We start from the raw sequence: 17003 nt of genomic DNA on the forward strand, positions 1-17003 counted from the left end.
TGTCCGGTCGTGATGGTCAAGTGGATTAAGGCGTCTTGTACATACCAGTTGCGTTGCTTCTGGGAGTATGGGTTCGAGTCACTTCTGGGGTGTGAGTTTTCAGTTGCATATGTCCTGGGGACCATTCAGGCTTGTTCGCATTTGTGTTCCTCACGTGTGCCCCAAAGAATGAGGTGATTTGGTAAAATGCTATGCCCAAGATAACTATCCGAGTGCCGGCGGTGGGGTGGTTCATATAGCCTCGGCTATCACCTCATTTTGTCCGGTCGTGATGGTCAAGTGGATTAAGGCGTCTTGTACATACCAGTTGCGTTGCTTCTGGGAGTATGGGTTCGAGTCACTTCTGGGGTGTGAGTTTTCAGTTGCATATGTCCTGGGGACCATTCAGGCTTGTTCGCATTTGTGTTCCTCACGTGTGCCCCAAAGAATGAGGTGATTTGGTAAAATGCTATGCCCAAGATAACTATCCGAGTGCCGGCGGTGGGGTGGTTCATATAGCCTCGGCTATCACCTCATTTTGTCCGGTCGTGATGGTCAAGTGGATTAAGGCGTCTTGTACATACCAGTTGCGTTGCTTCTGGGAGTATGGGTTCGAGTCACTTCTGGGGTGTGAGTTTTCAGTTGCATATGTCCTGGGGACCATTCAGGCTTGTTCGCATATATATATATATGTCGTACCTAGTAGCCAGAACGCACTTCTCAGCCTACTATGCAAGGCCCGATTTGCCTAATAACCCAAGTTTTCATGAATTGTTTTTCGACTACCTAACCTACCTAACCTAACCTAACCTAACTTTTTCGGCTACCTAACCTAACCTAACCTATTAAGATAGGTTAGTTTAGGTTAGGTAGGGTTGGTTAGGTTCGGTCATATATCTACGTTAATTTTTATTCCAATAAAAAAAAATTGACCTCATACATAATGAAATGGGTAGCTTTATCATTTGATAAGAAAAAAATTTGAAAATAACAATTAATTCATGAAAACTTGAATTATTAGGCAAATCGGGCCTTGCATAGTAGGCTGACAAGTGCATTCTGGCTACTAGGTACGACATATATATATATATATATATATATATATATATATATATATATATATATATATATATATATATATATATATATATATATATATAATATATTATAGTTGTTAGAGGTTGACTTGTAAATTTACACAACGTTTCGAACCTACAAGGTTTATTCTCAAGTGATGGGACAGGATGTTGCTTTAGATTTAGCTACTCAGAACAAAATGTCCATGTAGTATGGGCTAAAGTTGGGTTATTCGCGATAACCATCTTACTGCGATATTTGGGTCAACGTTTTAAATGGAGGTGGAGGTGGGGTTTCCTCCTTTTGTCCCGTTTCTTTTCCGCTTCTGTTTTAGCGCGCTGGTTTTAGTCTTGTTTTAATAACTCTCATGGTGGGTAGAGTGTTCTCACTCTCACGGTGGGTAGAGTGTTCTCACTCTCATGGTGGGTAGAGTGTTCTCACTCTCACGGTGGGTAGAGTGTTCTCACTCTCATGGTGGGTAGAGTGTTCTCACTCTCATGGTGGGTAGAGTGTTCTCACTCTCATGGTGGGTAGAGTGTTCTCACTCTCATGGTGGGTAGAGTGTTCTCACTCTCATGGTGGGTAGAGTGTTCTCACTCTCATGGTGGGTAGAGTGTTCTCACTCTCATGGTGGGTAGAGTGTTCTCACTCTCATGGTGGGTAGAGTGTTCTCACTCTCATGGTGGGTAGAGTGTTCTCACTCTCATGGTGGGTAGAGTGTTCTCACTCTCATGGTGGGTAGAGTGTTCTCACTCTCATGGTGGGTAGAGTGTTCTCACTCTCATGGTGGGTAGAGTGTTCTCACTCTCATGGTGGGTAGAGTGTTCTCACTCTCATGGTGGGTAGAGTGTTCTTACTCTCATGGTGGGTAGAGTGTTCTCACTCATGGTGGGTAGAGTGTTCTCACTCTCATGGTGGGTAGAGTGTTCTCACTCTCACGGTGGGTAGAGTGTTCTCACTCTCATGGTGGGTAGAGTGTTCTCACTCTCACGGTGGGTAGAGTGTTCTTACTCTCATGGTGGGTAGAGTGTTCTCACTCTCATGGTGGGTAGAGTGTTCTCACTCTCATGGTGGGTAGAGTGTTCTCACTCTCACGGTGGGTAGAGTGTTCTTACTCTCATGGTGGGTAGAGTGTTCTCACTCTCATGGTGGGTAGAGTGTTCTTACTCTCATGGTGGGTAGAGTGTTCTTACTCTCATGGTGGGTAGAGTGTTCTTACTCTCATGGTGGGTAGAGTGTTCTTACTCTCATGGTGGGTAGAGTGTTCTTACTCTCATGGTGGGTAGAGTGTTCTTACTCTCATGGTGGGTAGAGTGTTCTTACTCTCGTGGTGGGTAGAGTGTTCTTACTCTCATGGTGGGTAGAGTGTTCTTACTCTCATGGTGGGTAGAGTGTTCTCACTCTCACGGTGGGTAGAGTGTTCTCACTCTCACGGTGGGTAGAGTGTTCTCACTCTCACGGTGGGTAGAGTGTTCTCACTCTCACGGTGGGTAGAGTGTTCTTACTCTCACGGTGGGTAGAGTGTTCTCACTCTCACGGTGGGTAGAGTGTTCTCACTCTCATGGTGGGTAGTGTTGTTACTCTCACGGTGGGTAGAGTGTTCTCACTGTCATGGTGGGTAGAGTGTTCTCACTCTCATGGTGGGTAGAGTGTTGTTACTCTCATGGTGGGTAGAGTGTTCTCACTCTCATGGTGGGTAGAGTGTTCTCACTCTCACGGTGGGTAGAGTGTTCTCACTCTCACGGTGGGTAGAGTGTTCTCACTCATGGTGGGTACAGCCAATAGTTCCCTTATCTGGGTATTATAGGGGGGGGGGGGCTCTGCTTTGATGTAAAGTGCTTCACAAATTTGTAATCTCCTTACATCTTGGGGTGCGTCTTGTATGCAAGTTTTTTATTCAACATTGCTCTTGTTAGGGTGATGAAAAGCAAACATATCTCGTGAGGCCCTGACGGTAGATGACAGGTCAAGCGCCTCGTCAGCTTGGTCGACGTCATGCCCATGTACCTAGAGTGAGGGTTACATCCTTCGTGGGGGCAGGTGTACATGTGTGCAGGGGGCAGGTGTACATGTGTACAGGGGGGTAGGTGTACATGTATACAGGGGGCAGGTGTACATGTATACACGGGCTACACACAAGGGGCTACAGCTTCAAGCTCACACAAGGGGCTTTAAGGGACAATAACATACACGTCCTCAGCTTTAGGATAATAAAGTGTGGTAGTCACCTGGTGGTGGGTTGTGTTAAGGTCAAGAGAGTGCTACACTTAAACACTGTGGCACCTCCCAGCCCCCCCCTGCCCCAACCAGTGCCACACGGGGTCCACCTGCTCCCCGGGGCACCGGTAATCATGCCCACAATACCCAGAGGATGGTAGGAGAATGGTCGCTTGCTAAGACCACACTAAGGGAATGGACGCTTGCTAAGACCACACTAAGGGAATGGACGCTCGCTAAGACCACACTAAGGGAATGGACGCTTGCTAAGACCACACTAAGGGAATGGACGCTCGCTAAGACCACACTAAGGGAATGGACGCTTGCTAAGACCACACTAAGGGAATGGACGCTTGCTAAGACCACACTAAGGGAATGGACGCTCGCTAAGACCACACTAAGGGAATGGACGCTTGCTAAGACCACACTAAGGGAATGGACTCTTGCTAAGACCACACTAAGGGAATGGACGCTTGCTAAGACCACACTAAGGGAATGGACGCTTGCTAAGACCACACTAAGGGAATGGACGCTTGCTAAGCCCACACTAGGAGAATGGACGCTCGCTAAGACCACACTAAGGGAATGGACGCTCGCTAAGACCACACTACGAGAAGACGACCTCGTTAAGAAGATACAAGGCTGTAACTGTACCCTAAGACGTGGTCCTGGGTACAGAGCTAGTTCACCCGTTGCAGTGGTCGAGTAACGGCCGGCTAGGTTACCTGAATTTACCTGAGGGCCATTAACACTCTAGTGGCCTCGATGAGGACTGGAAGCCGGTGTAGCGTGTCAAAGACCCCCGCCCTCTTTGTTTTGATAATTTTTCAAGCTTGAAATATGGATACCATTAACTCTGGCAAGTTTACTGGGTATACAGTGCTGTCTTCACGTGTCGGTAGCTCCACTATGGGTAAACTGCTCCCTGGAGTCGCCTTGGCCAGTCTCCAAAGAACTAGTAGTAATTAAGGCGCCAAGTTGGGGTGACTTGTCTATGTTGCTGGTCAAAGCGCAAACAAGAATCTCAAGCCGTCACTTGGCTATGGTAATCAACTTTTAATTTCACTAAACTTGTGTACTGTGCTTTCTTAAGTAAAACACAATGACAAATCATTGAAATGTCATCACACTTGAAACAAGTAGAAGTATAATGAATCTAACTCAACAGGGAAGAGGAGAGAAGTTACTGCAATACCGAGTTGTTACCTGGTTGTTACCTGGTTGATGGGGTTCTGGGAGTTGTTCTGCTCCCCAAGCCCGGCCCGAGGCCAGGCTTGACTTGTGAGAGTTTGGTCCACCAGGCTGTTGCTTGGAGCGGCCCGCAGGCCCACATACCCACCACAGCCCGGTTGGTCCGGCACTCCTTGGAGGAAACAATATAGTTTCCTCTTGAAGATGTCCACGGTTGTTCCTGTAATATTTCTGATATTACAGGAATATTACATTGCAGAGCAGGTTGGTGTTTACCCCTGTCACTAACAACCCCCCTGGCTTGTCCACTGGTATGTAGAGACTGTAGAGACTTGGTCCGCCACTTAACATGACTCACACCTCACTGTCTCCGCTACACTCATGTTTGCTGTTATTGGGACACTGCCACTAACTTTACCAAGAAACCCGCGGTCTCCATACTTCACTGCTCATGCCACTCTCCTTCACTGACTAAGGATGTCACGGGTCGCGAATGTTGTCATCACTAGACTGTTCTTACCTCTTACTTCTGCCCGGTACTGTCGTCGTCGTCAGATATATTTTAGCAGCAGTAGGCTGTGGAGAAGTTCTAATGTCCCTCCTCGCTGGATTGTGTGCACCTTCAATGAGCTTCAAGCTAATGCTTCGTTGAGTGAGCTTGAAGCTGTAGACCCTTGTGTGAGCTTGAAGCTGTAGCCCCTTGTGTGAGCTTGAAGCTGTAGCCCCTTGTGGGAGCTTGAAGCTGTAGCCCCTTGTGTGAGCTTGAAGCTGTAGCCCCTTGTGTGAGCTTGAAGCTGTAGCCCCTTGTGTGAGCTTGAAGCTGTAGCCCCTTGTGTGAGCTTGAAGCTGTAGCCCCTTGTGTGAGCTTGAGCTTTTGTCCCTTACTAGCAGCCGGTACTCGGACCAAGTCCATTCCTTTAGTCCAAGAACATTCTTTGGGTCGACCCCAAAGCCACATTCATAAATTTAAACATGTGGTTCATTCAAAATAGGAAATTTCTCAAATATAAATTAATATTATTATGTATTAGCACATTGTGCATATTTAGGCATTGGTTAGGTTAGGTGTTTAGGTTCTGTTGGCGATTATTGGTATTTGTAGTACGTGGGAGAAGCATTACCAGCGTTGAGGACCGAACACGAGTGGTCAGCGAAGCACTGGTTCGTTAAGTGTTCGAACGTCATCAGTTGAGTCGTTTGTGTGAACTGTTTTTCATTTCTAAAGATGGGTTGTTGTTGTTGATTTAGGGGCGTCGACTATCAAGGGATCGGATGCGCCGCGGCGTACACTGTGAAGGGTTAATCGCGAAGCCAAATGGCTAAATGGATGTCGCTTACCAGCGGAAACTAATGTGCTTGGCGGCCAATAAACACACAGACGGGCAGATGATTGGGGAGCCCCAGGAGTCCCTCAGGGCGACAACCACCGCCCCACACACACAACACTGGCGAGCAAAACCAAAAACTCGGCCCCCAACTAAAACGCAAAAAGTCATCCAGTGCCCTGCAGCAGTGTAGAAGCCAGCCGCCCACCAGGGGGGGGGGGGCGGGCAGGTGGTGACGCAGCCTGGGACTGCCTGTCACTCCATGTTACGCCATCCTCCCATTTGCCAGATTGGTTAGATAGGCTGCTGCTGCTGCTGTAGTCAAGGGTCAGTTGACTGCTGCTGCTGTAGTCAAGGGTCAGTTGACTGCTGCTGCTGTAGTCAAGGGTCAGTTGACTGCTGCTGCTGTAGTCAAGGGTCAGTTGACTGCTGCTGCTGTAGTCAAGGGTCAGTTGACTGCTGCTGTTGCTGTAGTCAAGGGTCAGTTGACTGCTGCTGCTGCTGTAGTCAAGGGTCAGTTGACTGCTGCTGCTGTAGTCAAGGGTCAGTTGACTGCTGCTGCTGTAGTCAAGGGTCAGTTGACTGCTGCTGCTGTAGTCAAGGGTCAGTTGACTGCTGCTGCTGCTGTAGTCAAGGGTCAGTTGACTGCTGCTGCTGTAGTCAAGGGTCAGTTGACTGCTGCTGCTGTAGTCAAGGGTCAGTTGACTGCTGCTGCTGTAGTCAAGGGTCAGTTGACTGCTGCTGCTGTAGTCAAGGGTCAGTTGACTGCTGCTGCTGTAGTCAAGGGTCAGTTGACTGCTGCTGCTGCTGTAGTCAAGGGTCAGTTGACTGCTGCTGCTGTAGTCAAGGGTCAGTTGACTGCTGCTGCTGTAGTCAAGGGTCAGTTGACTGCTGCTGCTGTAGTCAAGGGTCAGTTGACTGCTGCTGCTGTAGTCAAGGGTCAGTTGACTGCTGCTGCTGTAGTCAAGGGTCAGTTGACTGCTGGTCTTGTTTCAGGAATTCACAGTACCTATGAATGCTCAGTTGCAGAGGGCGGAGAGGTTGTGGAGTGAGGTGACTAACATGTCAACTAACATGTCAACTAACATGTCAACTAACATGTCAATAATGAACACAAATACTCCCAGTTATCGTTTATCACGTCCCCGGAGATAAGAGTCCCCGTCTCCTGAAGGAAGTCTATGTGTTAAGAACAGTTACAACATGAGTGAAGAACAATGGAGAACAATGTGCTGAACACACCGGTGCCCTGGCAGGCGGACAGGGAGTGACGGGTGGACAGAACACAGGGTGTAGTGTGTCACGACTCAACTCACAAAACCAATAGGGTGTCACCCTTAACTGTCACTATTAACTTGAGGACCAGCCAAAGGCTTGGACCATTAGTTGTGACGAGGGGGGGAGGCTAGACAAGTGCCGAGGTGACTGTCATTTGTCTCCTGTCTGTGAGTTACCTGTTACTGGTTGTCCAGTTACACCCCAGACATTGTCCAGGGCTTGTCTGTGAGACATTGTCCAGGGCTTGTCTGTGAGACATTGTCCAGGGCTTGTCTGTGAGACATTGATGCACAAGGAAGGGAGGTGGGGGACAGGGGGTCTGGGACGGGTCTGGGACAGGGGTCTGGGACAGGACGGATGGAAGGGATGAAGCCCAGCCATTTAGACCATCAGGGATCAAACGCGGACCTGCAAGAAGTGAGGTCATCGCTGTGCTTACCATTCCAAGTGCGTACTTTCTATTTCTGCCCGCAGCACCCAGCTCTTAGCTCTTGGACCCCGCCTTTACAACCGTCGGTTGTCTAATATACTGACTCCCGACCTTGTATACTTTTAATTTGTTCTTCTACACCATATCTGTGCCATCTCTCCCACGTTACCAGGTTGGAGCTCATGGCGGCTCTTAGCTCCCAGGTACCTCTTTACTCCTAAGTGAACAGATGCAGCAGGTGAAAGGAACTTCTCATTTGTTTTTGCCTCTAATGGGAATAAACCCGAGTCCTTAGGATTTCGACCCCAGAACACTGGGAGGGGGGGGGGTGGCAGGAGACACCACCGTGGGAGGGGAGAGAGGAGACAGGAGAGGTGAGAGAAGGGCCCCAGGCGGGTGAGAGGAAGAGTGAGGGGTGACGAGCAGATAATGACAGGAAGAGCAACAGCTGAGAGCCTCTCACTCTACTAGTCTCCACCTCCCTCCCTCTCCCTCTCCCTCTCCCTCTCTCTCCCTCTCTCTCCCTCTCTCGCCTTCTTGTTGTTCTTTGTACGTCTCTCTCTGTTTCATCTTTCCCTCTCTCTCTTCCCCCCCTTTCCGTGAGCCACTGTTTCACACGTCTTCTTCTGTCTTTCCTGCTCCCTCTGTTTCTCACTCCTCTGCTGTAGTGTGAAGTTCTGCAGCGTGGGAGCAGCAGAGTGTTGGAGTGTGTGGCGTAAGGTGTGCGTGCCAGGGACTCGTGAGCAGTTTTGCAGCCGCTGCTAACCAGAAGATGCTGACCTGCGGGTGGTTGAGCTCCGGGCTCTTTGTGGTCAACACTCAGCCTTCACCAGGGTCACCCCGTACTGGGTCACCCCGTACTGGGTCACCCCGTACTGGGTCACCAGGAGACCGGCTGCTGAGGGTAACTAGCGGCACCACAGGTCACGGAGGGTAACTAGCGGCACCACAGGTCACGGAGGGTAACTAGCGGCACCACAGGTCACGGAGGGTAACTAGCGGCACCACAGGTCACGGAGGGTAACTAGCGGCACCACAGGTCACGGAGGGTAACTAGCGGCACCACAGGTCACGGAGGGTAACTAGCGGCACCACAGGTCACGGAGGGTAACTAGCGGCACCACAGGTCACGGAGGGTTACTAGCGGCACCACAGGTCACGGAGGGTTACTAGCGGCACCACAGGTCACGGAGGGTAACTAGCGGCACCACAGGTCACGGAGGGTAACTAGCGGCACCACAGGTCACGGAGGGTTACTAGCGGCACCACAGGTCACGGAGGGTAACTAGCGGCACCACAGGTCACGGAGGGTTACTAGCGGCACCACAGGTCACGGAGGGTAACTAGCGGCACCACAGGTCACGGAGGGTAACTAGCGGCACCACAGGTCACGGAGGGTTACTAGCGGCACCACAGGTCACGGAGGGTAACTAGCGGCACCACAGGTCACGGAGGGTAACTAGCGGCACCACAGGTCACGGAGGGTAACTAGCGGCACCACAGGTCACGGAGGGTTACTAGCGGCACCACAGGTCACGGAGGGTAACTAGCGGCACCACAGGTCACGGAGGGTTACTAGCGGCACCACAGGTCACGGAGGGTAACTAGCGGCACCACAGGTCACGGAGGGTAACTAGCGGCACCACAGGTCACGGAGGGTTACTAGCGGCACCACAGGTCACGGAGGGTAACTAGCGGCACCACAGGTCACGGAGGGTTACTAGCGGCACCACAGGTCACGGAGGGTAACTAGCGGCACCACAGGTCACGGAGGGTAACTAGCGGCACCACAGGTCACGGAGGGTAACTAGCGGCACCACAGGTCACGGAGGGTAACTAGCGGCACCACAGGTCACGGAGGGTAACTAGCGGCACCACAGGTCACGGAGGGTTACTAGCGGCACCACAGGTCACGGAGGGTAACTAGCGGCACCAGAGGTCACGGAGGGTAACTAGCGGCACCACAGGTCACGGAGGGTAACTAGCGGCACCACAGGTCACGGAGGGTAACTAGCGGCACCACAGGTCACGGAGGGTTACTAGCGGCACCAGAGGTCAAGGATGAGGACTGAGGCACAAATGACCCAGTTCTCCTCTTCAGGAGGAAGTGAATAAAGGACCAAGTGGCTGCTGCTTCGTCCTCATTGTTCTTCTGTTCCGTCTTCAGATTCCACTTATGTCCTCTCGTCCTTCTCTCTTGAATGTGAAAGAGGCTGACCTGCTTGGTACCTGGTTGATGGTCTTCCATTCCCCAAGCCCGGCCCGAGGCCAGGCTCGACTTGTGAGAGTTTGGTCCACCAGACTGTTGCTTGGAGCGGCCCGCAGGCCCACATATCCACCACAGCCCGGTTGGTCCGGCACTCCTTGGAGGAAATAATCTAGTTTTCTCTTCAAGACGTCCACGGTTGTTCCGGCAATATTTCTGATGCTTGCTGGGAGGATGTTGAACAACCGCGGACCTCTGATGTTCATACAGTGTTCTCTGATTGTGCCTATGGCACCTCTGCTCTTCACTGGACCTCTGATGTTCATACAGTGTTCTCTGATTGTGCCTATGACACCTCTGCTCTTCACTGGTTCTATTCTGCACGTTCTTCCATATCGTTCACTCCAGTACGTTGTTATTTTACTGTGTAGATTAGGGACCTGGCCCTCCAGTATCTTCCACGTGTATATTATTTGATATCTCTCTCGTCTCCTTTCTAGTGAGTACATTTGGAGGGCTTTGAGACGATCCCAATAATTTAGGTGCTTTATCGCTACTATGTATGCCATATGTGTTCACTGTATTCCCTATATTTCAACCTGACCTTGTCAGTTCCCTTTAGTATCTTTTATGTAGCGATTATGTCCCCTTTGTTTCTTCTCCATTCCCCTTATTGTAAGGTCTAATTCACTTAACCTGTCCTCATAGCTTAGTCCTCTTAGCTCCGGCACTTGTTATTAACCTTTGTCCTTATTTAGTTTTAGTTTTATGGTTGACGATGCGCAGGCTCCATGCCGGTGCTGCATATTCCGGCATTGGTCTAACAAAGGTTGTGTACATTGCCTTGAAAGATCCCTGGTTTAGGTTGGTTAAGGATGTTGTAATGTCTGCGAGCGTGGCATATGCTGCTGATGTTATCGTGTTTGTGTGTGCCTCTGGTGTGAGTGTTGGAGGTGTCCACTCCCAGATCCTCTCTCACGGACTCCTGTACCTGTCTTGTCCTTATGGTGTACACACCTTCTGCTCTTCTCTCTCTCATTCCCTTCTTCACTACCTTACACTTGTCGCACTTTGTTAAGATCGTAGTAGTAAGATCCTACTACTATAAGATCTATAGTAGTAGGCATCTTTCAGTCTCGGAAGACTATGGAGTTGTGCCCTGACAGGGCGTAAAGCCTGGGTAGGTAGATATGGAGGAGAAGCTGTTACCCATGCAGCAGGTCCCCCCTCTCCACGTTGCTGAAATTATCCAATAGAAAGGCAAATGCCACTACACATGGTTCCAGCACCGTCGTAGGAGCTGCCAGAACGAGGTCGACGTCAACAAGGAACTGCCTTAGGGGCTCCAACTCCGGAAACTTTCTGTAGTGGTTGCAACCCGTTCTCGCAAATTTGTAAAGTCAATATTGACTTATTAAATAAGTGCATAGGTGACATACTAAATATAATAGATACCCTTAAAAAGCTTCATAGAAAACACCGACCTTACCTAACCTTGTTAGTATCTTAAGATAAGCATCTTATTGCTTCATAATTACAATTGTTACTTAACCTATTATAGGTATAGGTTAAGTAATAATTGTAATTACGAAGCAATAAGATGCTTATCTAAAGATACTAACAAGGTTAGGTAAGGTCGGTGTTTTCTATAAAGCTTTTTAAGGGTATCTATTATGTTTAGAATATCACCTATGCACGTAGTTAATAAGTCAATATTGACTATACGAATTTGCGAGAACGGGTTGAGTGGTGATTGTAGTTTGGTAGTGGTGATGGTAGTTTGGTAGTGGTGATGGTAGCTCATTACTGTAGCTGGCACGGAGGGCGAGGCTGTGTAAAGATTTAGCTCTTGGTCCAGGAACCAGATTTGCAAATATTGGTGAGTGCAGCAGGTCGAACGGTGAAGGTTCCGTGCCCAATTGTCTCACTCAGCCATGAGTTGTCTCACTCAGCCATGAGTTGTTTCACTCGGCCATGAGTGTGAGAGCAGATCCTCTAACTTGCCTCCTGTGTTAGTGGTTGTGGTGGTGAGGTTGTGGTCGTAGTGGTTGTGGTGGTGGTGAGGTTGTGGTCGTAGTGGTTGTAATAGTGTGGTAGTAGTTAGCACCTTGTAACAGCATGTGTAGCTACTGACACTGGGATGACTGTAGCATGCCAGTCTCCTGTCACCACCTTCAGTTTTCATCATGTAATACTTGCTGGACTGTAATTCCAGTAGCCATTTGTTGACGCAACTCTAGACCTTCCTACTCTCACAGTGTAATGTTTTACAACTTGGTGCTTCTCGATGTGTTCATTAGAGCCTGTAGTTAAGTCATTAACATAAATTATATATAGTGGAAGTTCTAGTGGCAATCCTTCTCCTCCGTGTGGACTAGTTCTTGCCCCCCTCACTGTGACTCTAACTCCTGTCACTCTAACTCCTGTGACTCTAACTCCTGTATGTTAGAGCAAAGTCATGCTCTAACACGTTCTCCTGCCAGCATTTAAAGCTTGTGCAATAGTGTGTAACTAAGCTGGTCCTGCCTATCGCCATTCTTGCATATTAGTACATCATTTCCCTTCTCCCAGCAGCTGGGACAATCCCCTTGTGTAAGGTAATCATTAGAGATGAGCGCTAATGGTATAGCGAGTACCTGTGGAGCTTACCTTAACATCCATGAGGATGATACATTGTCTGCTCTTATAGATCTCTGTTCGTCTTTTGATGTTGGTTGATTCTCCTTACTTACTCTGCCTTATCTTGAGGTTATCTTGAGATGATTTCGGGGCTTTTTAGTGTCCCCGCGGCCCGGTCCTCGACCAGGCCTCCACCCTCAGGAAGCAGCCCGTGACAGCTGACTAACACCCGGGTACCTATTTTACTGCTAGGTAACAGGGGCATAGGGTGAAAGAAACTCTGCCCATTGTTTCTCGCCGGCGCCTGGGATCGAACCCAGGACCACAGGATCACAAGTCCAGCGTGCTGTCCGCTCGGCCCCTTACCTCAATATGTGTAAATGTTGTTCTAAGGTTACCTTCAAGACTACCTTCGGTTGACAACACTTCATGGAGACTGGTATTTAGTTCCTCATAAATGGCATTGTTATTTTCTGTATATTTTCCTACTTGCACAGTCTGGTCTCTTAGTCACTGATGTGTGTCTTATATTGTGACGTACGAACCTTGTCGTTCTCAGAACACTTTTCTGATACACATGCACACAAACATCTGAAGAGTGTAGGTTTGTGTATGTATGTATGAGGTGTATATATGAGGTGTGTGTCTGTGTGTAATTACCTAAGTGTAATTACCTAAGTGTAGTTACAGAATGAGAGCTACGCTCGTGGCGTCCCGTCTTCCCAGCGTGTGTGTGTGTGTGTGTGTGTGTGTGTGTGTGTGTGTGTGTGTGTGTGTGTGTGTGTGTGTGTGTGCGCGCGCGCGAAGCGGGCGTGTGCATGCGTGCGTGTGTGCGCGTGCGTGCGTGTGCGTGCGTGTGCGTGTGCGTGCGTGTGCGTGTGTGTGTGTGCGTGTGCGTGTGCGTGTGTGTGTGTGTGTGTGTGTAAGTGACTATGTGTTCGTCTTTGTATGGCCTGGGTGGATCTGGGGGTCGCTGAGAGCCGCCAGTTTTCTGTGAATTGTTGTCATCGATTTGAGGTTAAGAACAGAAATACTAAGAACAAAAACAAAGAAGGGGAAAGAACAGGATAATAAGATTAGAGGAACAACATGAAGGGTATGACTGGTGGGCAGAGAGAGAGTGGAGGAGGAGGAGAGTGTGAAGGGTAGGAGAAGGCAGATGGGTAAGAGGCCAAAAGGGAAGGAAGAGAAGCAATACAGAAGTGGTAGAAAGTAAACAACAATGTGTTTACATATGGTCTTTAATTATAAAGGTCTTATAATTATGGTCTTATAGTTTACTTTATTTATAATGTGTTTGTGCGTGGAAATAATACATGTCATCACCTTTACACTGTGCAGAAGGAACGCAGTTTGTAATCAAACACATAATACAGTGTTCTGATTAGCACTAATATGATGAGGTCAGAGTGCGTGTCGCCACCACATAACAAACTCAAACATAGTTCAACATAACTCTAATTAATTACCGTACACTGTTACACAGGGAAGAATCACGTATGTCTTTTATTCTGATGCCTAATACATTAATCTCTACAGGAAGTTGTGTGTTTTATGAGATGAAACAAACTCGAGTAATTAGTTGGGAAAGTTTATCACTCTTGATGATTGACTTACCAGCGTGACAAGCGGTCCCAGGCGGGGGAGGAGATTGACCATCCACTCTCACAACGTCTCCAAGGTCTTCTTTATCAGTCAATAAGAAGGCGTGTGATTGATCTGTGGTGTGGGTTAGTGACTTACTATTGTAAGTCTCCTTCACTTGAGACCTTCCCTCTCTCCTGCCTGTTTATACATGGTTGCCTATGTTGCAAGTTACCTTCTTAAGGTTGTAAGGGGTATATATAGAGGTATATATGTAAGGGGAGGTATAGTGAGATGGGTTGAGGTTGACAAACTCCTTTAGTCTATGAGTGAGGATGTAGGTTGGTACAGTTGACAGTTTGAAATATGGGGAGAGTGATAAGTGTAAGACTGAGGAGGCTTCCCTTTCCTTCGTAGTGTGCACTCAGGACCTTACCTTAATGTTACACACAGCCATACAAATGTGATGTTTCAACAGGTCGTGTCATGGGACTAGGGTCGGCCTTGTGTCCCTGTGACCCTCCACACTGATAGGGGACAAACTGTACAAGGGTTTTGGGATGGGACGGGGGGGGGGAAGGGAATGGTTCACAACCTCCTGGACGGTCGGGGATTGAACGCCGACCTGCATGAAGAAAGACCGTCTCTCTACCGTCCAGCCCAAGTGGTTTTGCTTTGTAGGCCAAAATTATGTTGTGTGATAAAGGTTGATATAATGTTGTTTAGTGACTGAAACAGCGTGTGCTAAACTCCCAGTGAAGGAAATATAGATTTACAGAATACTATCGAACTTTACCTGTGTCATATTAATCTAACATTATTTTGTTTTTCTGCCTAAAGAGTTGTTAATCAGTAACCGGCAGTAGGGCAGCTAATTGTTATTTGATAATTGTTTCATGTTCTTGTGTCTATTGCCACACTGTGTGACGAGGACTGCCGGGGGTGGAGAACATTAAGCCCTCGTAGGCGTGGGAGGTGGGCGTGGGGAGGTGGGCGTGGGGAGGTGGGCGTGGGAGGTGGGCGTGGGGAGGTGGGCGTGGACGTGGGCGTGGGCGTGGGAGGTGGGCGTGGACGTGGGCATGGGAGGTGGGCGTGGGAGGTGGGCGTGGGAGGTGGGCGTGGGAGGTGGGCGTGGGGAGGTGGGTGTGGGAGGTGGGCGCTGAACCAGGAAACAAAGGCAGCTCTTGGACCGGAAACTATTAAATGATGGGTAATTATGTAAATGCTGGGGAGCTGGAACCACCTCGTCCAACCGTGTCCCAGTTGTTGTTGTTGTCGACGGCTGTTGGGAGTGTGTGTGTGTGTGTGTGTGTGTGTGTGTGTGTGTGTGTGTGTGTGTGTGTGTGTGTGTGTGTGTCTGTGTGTGTGTGTGTCTGTGTGTGTGTGTGTGTGTGTCTGTGTGTGTGTGTGTGTGTCTGTGTGTGTCTGTGTGTGTGTGTGTGTGTGTCTGTGTCTGTGTGTGTGTGTGTGTGTGTGTGTGTGTGTGTGTGTGTGTGTGTGTGTGTGTGTGTGTGTGTGTGTACTCACCTAGTTGTGCTTGCGGGGGTTGAGCTTTGGCTCTGGTCCCGCCTCTCAACCGTCAATCAACAGGTGTACAGGTTCCTAAGCCTACTGGGCTCTATCATATCTACACTTGAAACTGTGTATGGAGTCACCCTCCACCACATTGCTTCCTAATGCATTCCATTTGTCAACCACTGACACTAAAAAAAGGATATCTAATGTCTCTATGGCTCATTTGGGCACTTAGTTTCCACCTGTGTCCCCTAGTGCGTGTGCCCCTTGTGTTAAATAGCCTGTCTTTATCTACCCTATCAATTCATTTGAGAATCCTGTATGTGGTGATCATGTCCCCTCTAACTCTTATGTCTTCCAGCGACGTCAGGTTTAATTTCCGTAGTCTCTCCTCGTTGCTCATACCTCTCAGCTCGGGTACTAGTCTGGTGGCAAACTTTTGAACCTTTTTCAGTTTAGTCTTATGCTTGATTAGATATGGACTCCATGCTGGGGCTGCATACTCCAGGATTGGTCTGACATATGTGGTATACAAAGTTCTGACTTATTACTTACACAAGTTTCTAAATGCCTTTCTTATGTTGGCCAGCCTGGTATATGCCGCTGATGTTATCCTCTTGATGTGGGCTTCAGAGGACAGGTGTCTGTGTGTCTCTGTGCGCGCGCGCACTCACCTGGCTGTGGTTGCAGGGTTGAGCTAAGCTCCTACGCCCCTCACTCCAAACCTTCTTGGAATAATGCAATGACTCATTTCCGACACTTTTTTCCTACTTTTAAAAATTAAACCAAAATGTTATATGTATTTAATATATCAAATTAGTTTTACGGCTTCCAGATGTAACATATTCCACATATTGACAGCTTTAAGATGGACAAAAGTTCCTTCTGAAGTTTTTGTGACTTGTCTAGTGTGCATGTCTGGTCCCTCGCTCAGCTGTTGTCACCGTTAACGATCGCTCCTTCATCTAAATTACTTTGTCAGTTTCCTGTAGAATCTTATATGTTGTTATCATGTCCCCGCTACGTCCTTAACACCTTACCTTCTCCTCCTCCTCCTCTTCCTCATTTTCTCCTTTAATTTCTACTTCCTGCCTCTCTCATCCACTCCTCCTCCGCCCCCTCTCTCCGCCCCCTCTCTCCACCCCCTCTCTCCGCCCCCCCTCTCCGCCCCCCCTCTCCGCCCCCCCTCACCTCCGCCATTACAACCGGTGCATAATTACAGGTGTCGACTGCGCTCTCAACAGCTCATTCCTGGACCTTTTCTTCTTTCTGAGAGGCTTCAGTAATGGCCGGGGGGGGGGGGGAACTGGTCTCCGGGGCTGGGGGGGGGGGGAACTGGTCTCCGGGGCTGGGGGGGGACTGGTCTCCGGGGCTGAGGGGGGGGCTGGTCTCCGGGGCTGGGGGGGGGACTGGTCTCCGGGGTTGGGGGGGAACTGGTCTCCGGGGTTGGGGGGGAACTGGTCTCCGGCGCTGGGGGGGGACTGGTCTCCGGGGCTGGGGGGGGACTGGTCTCCGGGGCTGGGGGGGGGGGACACTGGAAGTATCAATAAGTATGGTGTGGCCTTCAGTGCTCCCGGAGGAG

At 49.2% G+C, this 17003-nt stretch overlaps 2 protein-coding genes across 2 annotated transcripts in view; one reads left to right on the forward strand and one right to left on the reverse strand.

The window, feature by feature from the left end:
- The window catches only part of LOC123756102 (Ca[2+]-channel protein alpha[[1]] subunit T), a 487984-nt gene that overhangs the window by 78342 nt on the left and 392639 nt on the right, over window positions 1-17003 (forward strand). The gene's annotated exons all lie outside the window — the stretch shown is intronic.
- Window positions 4981-7681, reverse strand: LOC138371577 (uncharacterized). Its single transcript, XM_069336462.1, has 3 exons — window positions 7598-7681; window positions 6059-6775; window positions 4981-5397 (listed from the first exon to the last, which is right to left on the reverse strand). Exons 1-3 carry the CDS (start codon window positions 7679-7681, stop codon window positions 4981-4983), a joined length of 1218 nt encoding a protein of 405 aa, XP_069192563.1.

Source organism: Procambarus clarkii, chromosome 36, assembly GCF_040958095.1.
Source record: "Procambarus clarkii isolate CNS0578487 chromosome 36, FALCON_Pclarkii_2.0, whole genome shotgun sequence".
Classification (NCBI taxonomy): domain Eukaryota; kingdom Metazoa; phylum Arthropoda; class Malacostraca; order Decapoda; family Cambaridae; genus Procambarus; species Procambarus clarkii.

Coding starts and splice junctions, on each gene's coding strand:
- LOC138371577 (XM_069336462.1), bottom strand. CDS start 7,681: ATGAGCTCCAACCTGGTAACGTGGGAGAGATGGCACAGATATGGTGTA. Junction 6,776..7,597: donor GTATACAAGGTCGGGAGTCA/GTATATTAGACA, acceptor TCCTGAAACAAG/ACCAGCAGTCAACTGACCCT. Junction 5,398..6,058: donor CTGGCAAATGGGAGGATGGC/GTAACATGGAGT, acceptor GTCGACCCAAAG/AATGTTCTTGGACTAAAGGA.